The sequence below is a fragment of the Carassius gibelio genome, chromosome A5 (assembly GCF_023724105.1).
Source record: "Carassius gibelio isolate Cgi1373 ecotype wild population from Czech Republic chromosome A5, carGib1.2-hapl.c, whole genome shotgun sequence".
In the NCBI taxonomy this organism is placed as follows: domain Eukaryota; kingdom Metazoa; phylum Chordata; class Actinopteri; order Cypriniformes; family Cyprinidae; genus Carassius; species Carassius gibelio.
The window spans coordinates 20,680,817-20,698,486 of NC_068375.1; the positions used below are offsets into that span (position 1 = coordinate 20,680,817).

The following is a 17,670-nucleotide window of genomic DNA, read 5'->3' on the forward strand; positions in this document are numbered from 1 at the left end:
AGGTGTTTTGAGTTAATTAGCTGATTAGAGTGTGGCACCAGGTGTTTTCAATATTGAACCTTTTCACAATATTCTAATTTTCTGAGATACTGAATTTGGGATTTTCCTTAGTTGTCAGTTATAATCATCAAAATTTAAAGAAATAAACATTTGAAATATATCAGTCTGTGTGTAATGAATAAATATAATATCCAAGTTTCACTTTTTGAATGGAATTAGTGAAATCAACTTTTTGATGATATTCTAATTATATGACCAGCACCTGTACATCGATTAATAATTACTTTATTGACTAAAACAACATTCATTAGTTTGTGAGAATACAGTGTGTTTGTGCACAGTTGAATTGAATAATTGTTAAAATACAACGATGAGATAAAGACACTAAAGATGATTCCTAGAGAACCTCTTCTGATTCAAAAGAAACCGAGTTCTTATTCAGGACTAGAAGGAAAAAACATCTCCCACTCGGAGTGAGGCCCTGGCTGTCTCAGTAATGCATGATTGCAGCTGGTTTTATTCATTGGCTCTATTTATCAAAGTGATACAGTGCCGGAAGTGACGCAGACCAGGCACGTCGCTGCATTTATGGGATCTGTGGATGTAAATTTCAGTTATATAATGTGACCCTGGAGTCACAAAACCAGTCTTAAGTGTATTTTTTTTTTTTTTTTTTTTTAAATTGAGGTTTATTCGTCATCCGAAAGTTGAATAAATAAGCTTTCCATTGATGTATCTGAAGGTGCAATAAAATCTAAATACTGAGAAAATCGCTTTTAAATTTGTCCAAATTAAGTTCTTAGCAATGCATATTAATAAATACTAATATATATTTACAGTAGAATATTTACAACGTATCTTCATGGAACCTGATCTTTAAGCTATTTAATATCCTTATGATTTTAGGCATAAAAAAAGATCTATAATTTGGACCCAAATAATGTATTTTTGGCTATTGCTACAAATGTACCCCAACCCCAGTGACTTGAGACTGGTTTTGTGGTCCAGGGTCAAAGCACAGCAGGACATTAGCGATCTGGTGTCACAGCATTTCAGCTCGCATGACCCATCCATCACTGATCAGTGCACTACTGGCCGGTAAAATAGGTAAATAATGACATAGTGGACACATTCAATTATAATAGCAATACGTATACTGGTGTATATGCTGACACAATAGTTTCATCTTGTCTAGACCTCATTTGCTTCATCCTGTAATGCTCGTCAGATGTAGGTCTCTGTTGTGTCATCAGTCACAAGCAGCACCACGTCTAACCACAAGAGGGCGACATACACAAACAGTTTTGCCCACAAATTCATTCCAGCCTGTTTTTATACAGTCTATGATTCCAGCTTGTCTGCTGCTTCGCTGTGTTTTTAAGATGAACATTCCATAATTGCATTGTTATCCATTAAAAGTGACCTAAATATGCAAATATATCACAATACCAATCACTCAGAACACAGATCTAAAATCTGAAATAAAAATCTATAGGCAACATTTAAGCTTTGTACAGTTTTTCATTCAGGTGTCTATATGCAGGTTTCTGCAAGCTGTTGAAGCCTTTTGATACTGTTTCATTCTCTCACATTCCGTGTGAATCTTTTTCTGAATTCTTTAGATCTAAGATTGAACTCTTACTTGACTCTGCTTCAGTGTTTAGTGATCATCAAATTGGATACAGAATAATCTGTTGGTCTGCAAGTCGTTTTATGTCATTTTGAGCTAACTTAATTGATTATGAAGTCTGAGTCCTAAATGTTCACGTTATCCTTTACCCCAGGTATAGGCAACGTCAATCCTGGCAAGTTGCAGAGTTTAGCTTACAAAACTAGGGGAATAAACGACACACCACGAGCCAGTTGAACATCGATACAAGTATGTGATGATTCAAGTTGGTTGAGATGTTAAGCAAATACAAGCAATACATCTGGGGTGGGAGTTTATATTAATGTATCTCTGAGGCGAACTGACTTTCTTCAGAAAAGTTTAGATGATATTTTCTTTTCAATTGATCATTTACATAATACACTTATAATGGTTTTAATAAGTGCAGCTCTGCTTTGTTTACAGTGTTAACCAAGGAAACGCTGTATTGCTGTTCCAGAAGCACCACCTGCTGTCAGAGAGTGAATCTGCATCTCATTCTGCCCATCTGCTGTAATTGTTTTGTGCAGATGTTATATGTATAGTTTCACAAAATGAAAGTTAGAACATTCTGTTTATGCAATTGAATTTAGTTTGAAAACTGCTCATGCTGCATGTATACAGTATCTTTTTTTTGGATTGTGATTCAAATGCAGTGGTTACGTCTAATTTTGAATGGAAAGAGCAGAGGCAAATCCTTAGTTTGTTTATATGAAGATATTTCCTTTTTTCTTATTTATTTGATTTGGGGTTTGTTTTAAATGTTCAATTTAGTTTTGTTATCTGACATATTTCAGTTTCCCAAGGAAATATGCAACATTTTGTGCAAGAAAAACAAAAACAAAACAACAACAACAACAACAAAAAACATTTTAATTTATAATTTGTCTTAAATCTAATTTTGCTTGAAAAAATCGTATTGTGAAATCAGTATTGTGAATCGTATTGCATTGTGAGTTGAGTGAATTGTTGCATCCCTATACACTACACATCTACAAAACCCCCATTAGAAACTGCTAAATGTTTGTAAGATGTGAACATTTGGATGACTTAAAATGTCTTAAAGCTCAATAGTCCTTCTTGTTGGGTTTAGGTCTTATTTAAATCTCAATCTTTTTATTTGCTTATTGAATATTTCTACCCAAGTAAAAAGTTTTGGTGTTATATTTGATGGTTTGCTTTCTTTTGGTTCACACATTAAGAATATTTCACGTATTGCATTTTTTAAAATATATATATATATATATTTACGTAATATTTCTAAACTTCGTTCAAAATAGAATTCTTAAAAGGTCTTTGATAGTACTTAAAGCAACAGGTTGTAGGACCTGCCACTGGAGGGCGCACTAACAAAACAATAACAATCGTGTGGTTTGATGTCCGAAACAGGTGGCAAGGAAGTCGACCGGAAGTTAAAGTCGGGTGGGGGCTGCCATCTTGTAGCAGAACTTCACTTGCGTTAGCATCCCAATGACTCCCATTCATTTTGACCTCATTTTGACAGCGAATAACTTTACATCTGAGGCGTTTAAAGACTCCGTTTGTCCATTATTCATTTCTAAAGATACATCACAATGTATAAAGGGCTCCATTACCTTCTATGTTACATTATGGCCCCGTATAAACAGTTTTTGTAAAAAATAGGCTAACGATTGCGTCATAACCACTCGACTCTCTGTCGCATTACCGTACAGACAGGAGGAGAAGCTCGCAGGCAATTAACTTAATATGGTGTACTGGCGTTACATTTTAAAATACTATACAAAATAATTAATCAGAATAATTACTCCTGCTCACTCACGACAAAGAACTCCCCGCTCAAGCTCGCCGTCTCTGCAAGATTAACGATGGCAGGTTGTACGCACAGCTACTAGAAGATTTACATCTGTCAGACAGGTTGCTGATGTCATCAAGCTTCGTTTGAGTCTGCGCGTCAGAAACGGAAGTGCTAAAAAACGCTAAAAATGGGCTTCACTTGTCTCAATTGAGTTCCAATAGGGTCGCTGTGTCCATTTCTTTTACTGTCTGTGGTCCGAAAGAACCGGTTGCCCTTTAAAGGTACAATTTTTTGTAAGATATTTGCTGTAAAATAGAGGAGAGAAAGAGCAAGGATCAATATCGGTGTTGCATTTTCTAGATGGTGAGAGCTTCGCAACATACTTTAACTAGAAAGAGATGCCAATCTCGCTTGTGTTTTATTTGACAGGTGCATTTGACTCGCGCAAATTGTTGAACTTGCGTTTGAAAATTATGACATCAAACACAACATATATAAAACTACACAACATCAACAAATCCCATCATTCCATGCTCCTTAGCGTCATTAAACCACGCGATTATTATTGTTTTGGTAGTGCGTCCTCTCGTGGCAGATCTTACAATCTGTATCTTTAAGTGCCCTTTTCCTAAATTTTGCCCTTTTGTGAATGTCTGCCCACTCCCAATCATAATATTAGTACAATTTATTAATAATAATTTAGCCGTAAATAAAATGACCAACATGATGACCTTTCACCTGACGACGACGACCTCACCCAACCTGGACGATTCCTCATGCCACATGCACATTTTTTAAATGCCAAAAGATATTTTCAACACCGCAGAAGGTGGTAAGTGGTGTTTCATTCTCAGCTAAGTGATTTTGATGTTTATTTACTTATTATTATATTACAAGAAGGATGTGATGTGAGAACATGCAGACATGTTGTTTATATTGCTGTGTGTGTAGTCTGTAGTGTAGAAGTAATACTAGCGTGCTGTTTGAGGGAGAAAAGTTTCACAGGCATCGAGGGGTCTGGTCTTTTTATGCTATTTGACTAAACTTTTATTATATTACAGTAATTATTTATTTTTTAACACGTAGAGTGCCTTAAAAATAATTATCACAACACTGGTAAGGCTTATTCAGATTTTCATTATTTCAGATTTTATAACAATTCAGAAATGAATTTAAAATATAATGATATTTTAAATGTGATGCTTTTTTTCTACAGTAGCAACAGTGTTTACAACAGCAAGACCACTTTAGCCTTTAAACTCAATAATATCTCTCTGTAAATAAATGTAAAAATATCAATGTCAATAAAAAAATGCATAATATACCTGACATCAAAGTGCAGTGTGAAGTATTTGAGTAACAAATGTATCAGGTCATTTGTTTACATTGCAAAAGTGTTCAATTTTAGACAACTACAACAGTAATAATAATAATAATCAATATATTCCAGTGTATCCGTTTTTTATGTTTTGTATCAATATTTAAGGTGGACTTAATGATTAGGTGCAAGAGTAGTAGTGATGGTTAAAATAATAGATTAATGCTGAAATAGTAAATTGAGCCTTGTTTCTAGATGGACAGAGAGTGGAGAGTAATAGATCAGATGAGGAGATGGAGGTAGAGGAAGAAAAAGAGGGAAATGTAGAGGCACAAGTGACAGAAAAAGAGCAGGTAACAGCAAGCCAGGAGACAGAGGCTGGTGAGAAAGAGGAAAATATAGAGGCACAAGCTTTTTCTATAGTTTTTACTATAACCACTGTTCTTAATTATTCGGTAGAACAGAGAAGAAAAAGCCATCAGGTTGGGACAATTTAAGACATTTCAGTTTCTAATCCCAGAGCTATTATTATTTTAAACTTAAAATTGTCTTCTCTATTGTTTCTTTTTCAAAACTGCATCAAAGCATTTGCTGCTGTATCAATACATAATCAATCCATATCTATAGAAGAGAAGAGAAGAGAAGACAATGCTGAATAAAGTCACCTTTTTTTTTTTTTTTTTTTTTTTGGCCAAAATGTATTTTCGATGCTTCAAGAAATTCTAACTGACCCTCTGATGTCACATGGACTACTTTGAAGATGTTTTTCTTATCTTTCTGGACATGGACAGTATACTGTACACACAGCTTCAATGGAGGGACTGAGAGCTCTCGGACTAAATCTAAAATATCTTAAACTGTGTTCCAAAGATAAACGGAGGTCTTACGGGTTTGGAAGGACATGAGGGTCATTAATGACATCATTTAAATTTTTGGGTGAACCAACCCTTTAAAGTTTGAGCATATTGTTTGCTTACTGCAATTGATTAATTAATTAAAAACAAAGTAGTTGATATGCTGTGTTGTTTTTGTTGTTTAGTAGCAGTAATATGCAGCTATTAGCCGTGTCCAATGTATTTTTTGTTGGTTTTCATGAGACCCCCCCCCCCCCTGAAATGACCAGGACACCCCATTGACCCCCCAATCAAAATTGTCTGGAGTGGCCACTGACTGTATGTATGAAGTTCAGTAAGAATGGCTGTATGTTAGACTACAGCCCATGCAGGGATATGTGTCTTAAGTGCTTTCTAATTCAATAAGAACGCATGTATGCTGCAAGCGTTTGCTCCCCAGACTTCTGAGTCAGCACCGCATCCACTTTGCCCTCTGCGATTTTATCTGGAGAGTACTAGTTATTTCATACTAGCATAGCAGCAGTTTTTAAGTTTTGGGGACCGTACTAAAGAACTGTCAGTATCGAAACAGTGGCTGTCACATTGGATTTAGGAATCGATTGCGTATGCTTCTATGAATGAGTCCGGTCCATGGGATGTCCACGCCCACTCCACAAGAAAGGTGGCTAAATCCTGGGCTTGGGCAAAAGATAGGACACCTTTGCCAGATTTTACAACCTTGAGATTTCATCATTCACAGCACTTATTGTGTTTGTGGAGTGAGGTTTCTACAGCTCTTGTATTGGTTACCTGCACATAGCCACGTCCCCTCCCTGTGAGCAGGATGGTTTTGGTTAGGTCCAATGGACCCAAGGCATACCAAACACACTAATAGTCAGCAGCTCTCTACGTGTACTCGAGCTGTTGCTGACTGTGGTAAGTGTGCTGTTAAATATATTTTATTGGAGTGATGAGGATTTTGTGTTGATTCTTGTGTTGCTTTCTGTGCTTAGTCAAGCTCTGCTTGAGCTGGAGGGCATTTGTTCTCCTCTGAGTGCCATGTAAAGCAGTCAACATGCTTGGTTTTATCAAGCCAGGTTAAGTTGGCTCTTCTCACCAGGTATGAGGAATAGTACAACACAGCAGGATTGTACACATTCCCCAAAGCATGAGCTAAGCAATGTGGAGAGACTGAACTTGATGGGGAATGTCTTCAGTTACATAAGTAACCTTGGTTTACTGAAGGATGCAACGAGACATTTTGTATGCTGCTGTTATAATAGTCTTATACCTGTTCCAACAGTCAAAAGATATAAAAAACGTATTTGTTTAGAATAGCTTTTAGGTGATTTGATTATTTGATTTGATTTGTTTGTCTTTGTTTTGTATTGTTTGTATTTTATCAACTTTTGGTGTCCTTGAGAGCCGTGAAAGATGCCTATAAATAAAAGTTATTATTATTAGGCTATAATTATTAAAGGGTCATTCTCATTATCCTGCACATTTTTACATCACCATTATATGTCTCAAATCTTTATTTATTTAATTATTAATTTATTTATTTTTCACGTTTTAACCAGTCATAATATGCCATTTTTCTTACACCAGTTGGACTTAAAGGGAATTGCAAAATACATTGCAATAGATAACTGATTATAAAGACATTATTATACGGAGCTAGAGGCCTCAGCTAGAGGACTCAGCTCCTGTACATCTCTGCGTTGTGTTCTCTGTGTCCAGCGTTTACTGAATGTTTGCAGAAGTCCACGCCGGCTCAGCTCTGTAACCAATACAAATGATATGATGTAAGATCAAAATAACATACGCACGCACACACATACACACATTTGTTTAACATTGACTACCTCTCTGAAGTTTAGTTGGGGATGGTACAGGTATACATTTCCCAGGATCCTCGGTAACTACACCAAGGTTTCTGTTCCACACGTTCCAGTTGACTTCCTCCACACTGAAAGAAAGAGGACACACGCATTGACAGTAATCAGATCAACACAGGTTAAGTGTATATAGTTATTGATAATGTTTGTGTTTGCATGCTAATATCCACTTTTCTAAATGAATCATCCATTTTTAAAAAGGAGACTTGTGTTCAGATCTTGTGGTTTCGGGTGGAAGCCAGCGGGGTCACCTGAAGCACCAGCGTCGATCAGGCTCCTGCTCCCCGCCTAGATCCTTCTCTTCCCCGGAGCGCAGCTTTGTCTTCAGACAGCGGGGAAGAATCCACTCCATGTCCAAGGTGGTGATTGCACGCTGTGAATAATAATGGCAAACCATTACAGCCATTTTCCCACTGAATCAGCTAAAGGATTTCAAGTGCATGTTTATTGCAGAAATGCATAGACAGCTTTAACTTCGCCTTTGATTTCACCTGTAGTTTCCAGATGCTGGTGCTCTCTACAGACATCTCCTCCACTCTTTGATTCATCAGAGCGATCAGCATGTTCAGCATCAAAATGTAAGTCATCACTATATACAATATTAGCAGCACATAGAAGACCTCTATATACTGAAACTGATCGGTGAACTCCAGATCTCCCATGCCTATCGTAAACTTGAATAACTCCAGAGTGGTGTAGTAGATGCTCTTGAATGAGGGCTTCGTACAGTGTCCTTCAGAACTAGATTGTGCACTGATAGGTCCCTCATCAAGGAGAGTTACCACGGCTGTTGAGTAAGAAACACATCATTAGCACACACTATCATGCATACAATTAGGGTTGGTAAGATTTTTTAAGTTTCAGAAAGAAGTCTCTTATGCTCATCAAGGCTGCATTTAATTGGTCAAACAGCAAAACAGTATTACTGTGAAATATTATTACAATCTACAGTATCTGTTTCTATGTTAATATATATTTTTAAAAAAATATTGATGTGATGGCAAAGGTGAGTATTCAGCAGCCGTTACTCCAGTTTTCAGTGCCACATTATCCTTCAGAAATCAATCTAATATGATGATTTGGTGGTCAGGAAACATTTATTATTGTCAATGATAAAAACAGTTGTGCAGCTTAATACATTTGTGGGAATACAGGTGCTGGTCATATACTTAGAATATCAGCAAAAATTCCATTAAAAAAGTGAAACTTGTTTATTATATTCATTCATTACACACAGACTGAGATATTTCACATTTTTATTTCTTTTAATTTTGATGATTATATCTGACAACTAAGGAAAATCCCAAATTCAGTATCTCAGAAAATTTGAATATAAATTAAGAGAAATACAAAGAAAGAATTTTTGGAAAACTTGGCAAACTGAAAAGTATAAAAATGAAAAGTATGAGCATGTACAGCACTCAATACTTAGTTGGGGCTCCTTTTGTCTGAATTACTTCAGCAATGCAGCGTGGCATGGAGTCGATCAGTCTGTGGCACTGCTCAGGTGTTATGAGAGCCCAGGTTGCTCAGATAGTGGCCTTCAGCTCTTCTGTATTCTTGGGTCTGGCATATCGCAATACCCCATAGATTGTCTATGGGGTTAAGGTCAGGTGAGTTTGCTGGCCAATTAATAACAGGGATATCATGGTCCTTAAACCAGGTACTTGTAGCTTTGACACTGTGTGCAGGTGCCAAGTCCTGTTGGAAAATGAAATCTGCATCTCCATAAAGTTGGTCAGCAGCAGGAAGCATGAAGTGCTCTAAAACTTCCTGGTATATGGCTGATTTCCAAAGGAAATGCAAAATGTAATTTCATCAGAGAACATAACTTTGGACCACTCAGCAGCAGTCCAGTCCTTTTTGTCTTTAGACACTTCTGATGCTGTCTGTTGTTCAAGAGTGGCTTGATACAAGGAATGCGACAGCTGAAACCCATGTCTCTCATACGTCTGTGTGTAGTGGTTCTTGAAGCTCCAGCTGCAGTCCACTCTTTGTGAATCTCCCCCACATTTTTGAACGGGTTTTGTTTCACAATCCTGTCCAGGGTGCAGTTATCCCTATTGTTTGTACACTTTTTTTTCTACCACATCTTTTCCTTCTTTTCATCTCTCTATTAATGTGCTTGGACACAGAGCTCTGTTAACAGTCAACCTCTTTTGCAATGACCTTTTGTGTCTTGCCCTCCTTATGCAAGGTGTCAATGGTCATCTTTTAGAAAACTGTCAAGTCAGCAGTCTTCCCCATGATTGTGTAGCCTACAAAACTAGACTGAGAGACCATTTAAAGGCTTTGCAGGTGTTTTGAGTTAATTAGCTGATTGGAGTGTGGCACCAGGTGTCTTTAATATTGAACCTTTTCACAATATTCTAATTTTCTGAGATACTGGATTTGTGATTTTCCTTAGTTGTCAGTTATAATCATAAAAATTTAAAGAAATAAATATTTGAAATATATCAGTCTGTGTGTAATGAATGAATATAATATACAAGTTTAACTTTTTGAATGTAATTAGTAAAATCAACTTTTTGATGGTATTCTAATTATATAACCAGCACCTGTATTTGTGATATAGTTTCATACACTAATATATAGTTTTATACGTGCGATACAAGAAATTAATTGTAATAAATTAGTCAAGGACGTTCATGAATGTATGCATATATACCTGTAGAGAACCCAATGAGGAAGACCATGTACACGACAAGGAATCGACGAATTTCTCCAAGAACCATCTGACAATAATTAAAGATTGTGAGTGTGTTGTACACACATGAAGAATAAAGCCTGAACTGTACAGACTAGTGTACACTACAAAAATAAATTAAATGTGTTGCATAGCATCTTTCTATAATGCTACACAAACCATATTTTACTAATACTCTAATCTGAATGCCAGAGGAAAGCATGATGAATAAGAAAGACAATTATCACTCACCTTTTGTATCATGACATTGTAGATTCCCATATTTTTGGACCCTCTGGAGAAGTAGAGTAGATTTACCCAGCTCAAGGCAAGACACAGAACTAGACAGGCCACATATTCATCCTGACCAAAGAAGTACAATAGTGCACACGCCAGAAAGAGCACGGCCTGCAGAAAACTGATGCAACAGAAACCAGTAAAAAAGGCACTTAACAATTACTGTTTCAGCAGGAAACATTAGTTTGACTATTGCAACTTAACTTTGTGATGTCATTATACAGAATATAAATATATACATTGATTTAAAACATGTATAAGTTTTACATTCAGAAGAATTATTGGAAATGAAGCTAATTTCAAATTAATCTGTAATAGGAAATGATTCATACTCAAATAAAACTAAAGGCAAAGGACTCACAAAAGCTGATCGGTGTATCCATCTATGAACAGGGACTGAAATCCTGGACGCTTCCTTAACATATCTATTAACTTAAAATAAAAGGCAATACATTCATTTCTGTAGAAATAAACAAATACAATTATATATGAATTTTAAATCAACAGCATTAGATACATACCCCTTTAATTAAGAAGTAAAGTGCTCCAATGGTAGTTATGATCTGTCCTATCAGAAGCAGGTAGCCTTTGCTATTATTTTTATAACGCAATGAAGACTTTAATGTCTGAAATGAAAAAAGCGAGGATGACACAAGGCATTAAATAGTGAACCATTTACAGTAAGCATGCACAAATAATAGTTTAAATCAGACTCTGAACTGGACCTAGATGCAAGTATGCATATTTGCATGTTTTATTTTCTCAGAGACAATGTAGACAGAAATGTTCATGCCTATAACATCAAAAGTGATGCAAAGCCAAACCCCTGTCCATCTCATGCCCTTTTTGTACTCACCACCTCTGGGCTGTACCTACTTTGTTGCTAAAGTCCTTCTCTTCTTCGCGGTTATAAGCTACTGCAGTAAAGATGAAAAGGTAGATAACATAAACGATGAAGCTGAACAAGAACATCCGTTTTGCAAATCTCTCCCACTTCTCTTCAATAAGCCTGTTAAATGGCTCAATATTGAGCATCTCGAGGCGATTCTGAAATCAGATGAAATAACCAAACATGATGCTATAAACATTATTTATCAAAATCCATATAGCTTCTTTACAACATTTTGCTAGTAAAGTAGTAAAATCGTATGCATTTTAAATTGTATAATTAATTATTATCAAGTAAACAGCATGTTATCTCACAGGAATCTCACTGCCATAAACGATTATCTCCAGCGCAGAGTTCTTCTCATAGGTGTCGAGAGAGGAGAGGTCATACAGAGACGAGCACACTGGACCATAAGCCCACTCCGTGATCTTCCGTGACAGATGTTTGCACCCCTTAAACTCCCGCTGCACAATGTGCTTTAACAGCTAGTTGACAAAGGAATAATGAAATCGGTCAAATATCTTTTATTTAGTCACTTGTCTTTGGCAGTGCACTGATTTTAGTAATCAGCAAAGCCAACAACAACATCAGCTAAAATACAATACAATAAATTAATACATTAAACTGTGAGTTTAGGTTAAATAAGGTTAGACTGTCACTGTAGACTACATGACTATGAATCATTGTAGTGTCTGACTTAATTCCATGTGCTGAACAGAAATACCATTTCAAATCACATGGGGACTAAACATCCACTCAAAATCAGGAACATCCAAAAACAGAATAAAATACAGAACTGGCACTTAAAGAAATACACCCTGCTTCAAACGAATCACCGCTTTAAATAAATACATTCAAAACAAACATTCAAAAATCAGTAAACACCAGAAAAAAGAAGGTTTACCACCACTTTTCCTGTCTTGGCAGCTAGTGTGAGTGGAGTGAGTCCTTTGTTATTTTTGATTTCCTCCAGCTTGATCTCTGGGTGAAGTTGGTCGGCTTTCAATAAGATGTGGTCATACATGGCAATGACGAACTCTGTGTTTTCAGGACTGTTATCAGCTATGGATACTAGTGCGTGAAGCACTGTGTTTCCATGAGAGTCCCTGTTCCCGACATCCACCCTCTTGTAAGGATTGTCCATAAGGAAGTCAACGATGTCCGGCTGATTAGTGCAAGCGGCCAGAGACAAGGGCAGCTCACCTGTGCACAAAAGATGTAAAAGATACAGATAAGCCTCGGTTCCCACAAATGTGGGTCAGTAACAAGTCATTAAGTAGGATTTTAAATGTGGTTTTTTTTATTTTTATATTATATCCATATTACAAAAGTTTAATCATAGCAATAGACCTACCAAAATAGAAGCATGCTTCTTGATTGGGCTGAAAGAATTTCCCACAGGCATTAGCATGGACATCAGCCCCTTTTTCAACAAGCATCTTTACAAATTTTGCGCTCCTCCTTTCAATTGCAACATGGAGAGCTGTCTGACCTGTCTCAAAGAGATCAGTTGATAACATTGCAAAATGGATGGGTTGGACAGCCAAATAAAATATGATCAATATTCTGTTGATTTATGAAAAATAAATCACTAATGTTAGTTAATATAAAACTAGATCTGATAATAATAATTAGACTAATTAAAATATTATGTAAAATGAAGCTGTCTCTGACCTTTGTAGTAAATGTCTGTGTAGGCAGCATTGACTAAACTTTTTAAACCTCCCGTTTTCTCTGCAATTTCCAGCAGAAGTTCAATAGTGTCATTCTCGCCTTCCTTCAAATTTAAAAGTGCTTTCAGCAGAGCTGTCTTTCCATTGGACTTATCTAAAAAAGTTATAAAACAGTTGTTTCATTATATAATGAATATCGGTCATGAGTTCACAGTACTCTTCTTGTGTTTAGGTATACTATACCATTCAAAAATTGGGGGTAAAGTTTTTTTTAGTTTTTTTTTTAAATAAATTAATATTTTTATTCAGCAAGGGCACAATAAATTGATCAAAAGTGATGCTTTACTTTATTTGCATCGTGAGTTTTAAATCAGTATATTGGAATGATTTCTGAAGGAGCATGTGACACTGAAGACTGGAGAAATGGCTGCTGAAAATTCAGCTTTGCATCACAGGAATAAATCACATTTTAAAATATATAGAGCAGTTATTTTAAATTGTAATAATAATTCACTGTATTAGTGTTTTCACTGTATTTTTGATCAAATGAATGCAGCCTTGGTGAACATAACTGATTTCTTGCAAAAATCTTACCACCCCAAACGTTTGAATGGAACTGTGGTGTATTTGTTCTTGAATACAATTACACTCAGAGTCGGTGAGCCGTTTCATGTTTTTGTGCAGGTACTCGTGTAAACCCTGCAGTTTAGACACATTCCCACTGGACACGGCATCAAACAGCCTCTTGAGTGTAAACCTCTCTCTGTCCTGCTGAGCTGGTTCCTCTTTCACATTTCTGATTCCCCTGTGTGCAGAATGTGTCTGATAAAGTAAGGATTTCTCACACTGTGTTTTTCATACACTCCGGTGTGGTTAAAGGAGGCCTGCTTACCCGTCAAAGTTTAGGTTAAATTTAATTTTGTGTGCAGACTCATCTGTCTCCTCCAGGTAATCAGAATCCATGGGTCTCTTGTCCTTTGAGGTGCCTTTCTTCACCTGTTTGAACTTTGACCTTTCCTCGTCTGTCAGGTCATCGGTCTCCAGGAAGAATGTGGGGTTGCTGTCTTCTGATGTACTCATAGTGCTGTTTTCTTATTCATACAGCACAAATTAAAGCCTGTAAACAGTGTATAAGTAATATCATTGAGAGAAACAAGACATTAGGTTTCCATTTCATACAAATAAGGTATAGGAAATGGGAGTTTGACAAAAAATTTACTTTTATACATGAATGGGACATTCTGACACTAGCTAGCTTTAAAATTAGGAGTTGTGCACTGATGATAATTCACTAAATGTTTCTTCCTTTGTGACCAGTAAAATTGATTTTTTATGTAATGTAGACTAAGAGCTGCTTTTGTAAGAGTAGAAGCTGCTTGATTGTTATAATGGATCATGTTTTAAAACCATTAAAAGAGGAACAGTTCACAAACGATCCAACTAGAAACTTTGTGACATGAAGTAGAAGGAAAAGCAGAACTACTGCTGTTTTATATGACTTCAGTTATGTTTTATATGTCTTAAGTCTCTCTTCAAAAGGCAGCTAGAAAAATTATGGATATAAGGTGTTCTGAACACATAAATAGGCCTATCCTCCTGACAAGTAGTTATGGCTTTTGTCCACTGTAGAGGACATTATATTTTAGTGAATTTCTCTTTGACCTTATCACAGATTTAACTCTGTCTTTAAAAAAGGCTGACATTAATTTAGAGATCAAATTTAACACTCTTCTGGACATATCATATTTTGTAATGATCCTTTAAATCTGACTCATTTTCTAATTGTTTCAAATCAAAATATGAAACTGGACATGGATCTCGTACATGTCCACTGTAGAGGATATCTAAAAAGTATGTTTATTACGCATGTTGGAAGACATGAGTGAATTGGAAAAAATTAATTATAAATAAATATTTCTATGAAATATTAGATATTATAAAAATCTTGCCAGTTATTACTCCCATTACTTCTTTTTTCTTACATGCTGCCCCAAAAACACATGAATATGTTTTTAATATGATACATTTTATATTATGTGGAAACCTTTTATGGCCATTTTACACACATTGCATAACATAGTTAAGAATCATCTTTATGCAAATTTTGGAATAAAATAACAAATTTATTGGTGAATTTAAAAAATCTAATTATTTTTGTCTTTTCGTGTCTTTTCAAATACTGAATCTTGGTGTTCTTTACAAAGGAAATATTATACATAATATTATACATAAAATATTAATAAAATATGATTTTTCAAAAATATCCTTATGCTCTTTACAATATAATGACATGAAAAAAATACTAAATTCAAAAAAAAAAAAAAAAAGGTAGTCAGTATCCCATTTAATGGGTCTGTGGTTATTTTTTGGTTACACAGTAAATCCATATTTAATCAAAGCAAAATTATGGAATACTGTAAGAGGTTATCATTGATAGAGAAACAAACAAAAAGGTAAACAGGTTCAGTGTATATGTGCAAGTAGAAATGGTGGAAGTAGTTGCATGCTCTACTAGACCCTTGCTAACTGAATTATTGATCTCTCTTCATGCTGTTACAAGCTATATGATCCCACCCAGGGAATGGGCCATGATTGTCCCAGCATCCCTGAGAATACATGGAAATGCATTTCTGACCAAATGCAGTTACTAATACACTGGATATTCTGTACTGTAGAAAATTATAAGCCTCTTTGTAAATGACTTCATATAGAATTACATTCTCAATTGCAGTGAGAGGAAATTAATCCGGCATTAAGAAACTGAATTACACTGTGTTTGTGTAATCAGTACAAGGCCAAAATAGATAAATCTCCATAGAAAAGAGCTACTAAGCCTCATCTCTGTTGAGTTTTTCAGCATACATGTGATGTATCTTGTGACATTTTACCATGCTTCTCTCACAAAGCTGGTTTTGTATTTAAAAGACCGTTCATTTTCACATGAATTTCTTTAAAGATGAAAAGACCACAGACTTTGCTTTTATAAGTCAATGTGACATTCTAATACCAGTTAGCATCAGTAATTATGCTTGGATGCTATTGTTCTTTCTGCTGAGACCTCATTTATAAAATTGGATAAACAGCAGTGAGAATAAGAGCTAGTGGTTCGTTCATCTTAATGTGCCTTTTTGTTTCAAAAACCAGTTAAAAGAGGAAGGGTACAAAAATAATTCAGATAAAAACTTGGTGACAGGAAGTGACACTATCAAAGGAAATGTAAAATTAGTTTCACTGGCTACATATATATGATTTGAGCACATTCGTATTTCACTAGCACATCAAATAAGAACACAAATATTTCCTAAAATCATTAGGGAAATGTACAAATGTGTAATAGTCATGAGTGCATCCAGTTGCTGTTCCTCATTTAAGGCACATACACAAATATAAACAACAGATAACCATAAAATAGACCTCTGGGAGATTACACATTATTCAGATTTGAAAAAGAAAACAAGCATTAATGTGTAATGTGCATATCAAATTAAACAAAGGGTGTCAAGGACGCTCGAGTTATAATTCAATCAGGAACAGAAGTGAGTATATTCAGTCTGTATGTGAAAGCAGAGTCCTCGAAGGGTGAGGCAGCTCAGCTTGTTAAAGAGGCTGACAGATATTTGATGGACAAATTATATCAGTTAATGTTGTTTCACACTAGATTATGACCTAACATGCAATTTCAAGATGCTGGATAGTCTTATTTAGTAACATATTATGACTTGACCTCTCTGTAAATGGGTTCAGATAACATTACAGCAGAAACATTACACAGACACCATCTTTAGATCATCTCACTCGCTAGATTATGAGATGTAGCCCTTACTCAGCATGTGGTGCCTTGAGCAAAAACAGTCAAACAAACATTCAAATTGATCTGCACAAATATAAACTGAAGTAGATAACAAAAACATCAAAACATTAAATGCACCTAAGGCATTTGGCAGCAAAAACAACAACTTTATTTTGTAAAGTTTACCATTCCTTTATGATTTACTGCATTAGTAATGATTTACTGCATAATCCCTATGAGTAAAGAATGTAACATTTGTACTCACCAATTAATCAGTTTTTTAATCTTTTAGATGAAGTATCCAGTATTGATGAGCTTGATTCCTTTAGCACGATAACTTGCTCTCTCTCTCTCTCTCAAGATGATCTGAGGTTGCCGAGAGCCTTACAGAAAGGCGAGTTGAATTGATTTTTTTGAGTATGTTGTTACGTATGTTTTGCCATGTCCACGCCCTGTAGCTTATTTATATCTTCTGCTCACAATGCACTAAAACTCATTAAGCTCCTTCTTAAAATGCTTAATTTTCATTTAGCAACACTATATTCTACTACATATTATAACTATCCAAATGTTCAATTATTCATGTGCTGGAATACATATAATATCATACCTCTAAGCAGCACGCTTGGTTTGAAGCACATTCACTTGTCTGTTGAGCAGTTGCACTTTCTTAGCATGCAGTTTCCTGTATGAAACTGGAGGACCGTGGCAGAGTAAGGCGGTTTGGCCACATACATGATGGTGTAGGTGAGTACATCATGTGAACTAAATCAAGCTGATCTGTACCTCTACAGGAATTTCAGTTACAGTCATGTGCAGCACATGAAATATACCACATTAGCTCAATTATGACAAAAGACC

At 35.7% G+C, this 17,670-nt stretch overlaps 1 protein-coding gene across 1 annotated transcript; it reads right to left on the minus strand.

The window, feature by feature from the left end:
- Positions 1-7,093: 7,093 nt before the first annotated feature.
- Positions 7,094-17,481, minus strand: LOC128000758 (transient receptor potential cation channel subfamily V member 1). The gene is made up of 16 exons (XM_052592292.1): positions 17,075-17,481; positions 13,912-14,136; positions 13,667-13,824; positions 13,021-13,173; positions 12,701-12,838; positions 12,251-12,549; positions 11,661-11,831; positions 11,334-11,504; positions 10,979-11,083; positions 10,819-10,889; positions 10,413-10,578; positions 10,143-10,209; positions 7,966-8,261; positions 7,726-7,847; positions 7,442-7,545; positions 7,094-7,356 (listed from the first exon to the last, which is right to left on the minus strand). Exons 2-16 carry the CDS (start codon positions 14,097-14,099, stop codon positions 7,244-7,246), a joined length of 2,322 nt encoding a protein of 773 aa, XP_052448252.1. The 5' UTR covers positions 14,100-14,136; positions 17,075-17,481; the 3' UTR covers positions 7,094-7,243.
- Positions 17,482-17,670: the final 189 nt, after the last annotated feature.

What these genes read in the sequence shown, in the direction of transcription:
- LOC128000758 (XM_052592292.1), bottom strand. Translation starts at nt 14,099, where the DNA reads ATGAGTACATCAGAAGACAGCAACCCCACATTCTTCCTGGAGACCGAT. An exon ending in ACGGCTCACCGACTCTGAGT is followed by an intron (nt 13,174 to 13,666) that starts GTAATTGTATTC and finishes TAACTTTTTTAG; the next exon opens with ATAAGTCCAATGGAAAGACA. An exon ending in CACAGACATTTACTACAAAG is followed by an intron (nt 12,839 to 13,020) that starts GTCAGAGACAGC and finishes TCTTTGAGACAG; the next exon opens with GTCAGACAGCTCTCCATGTT.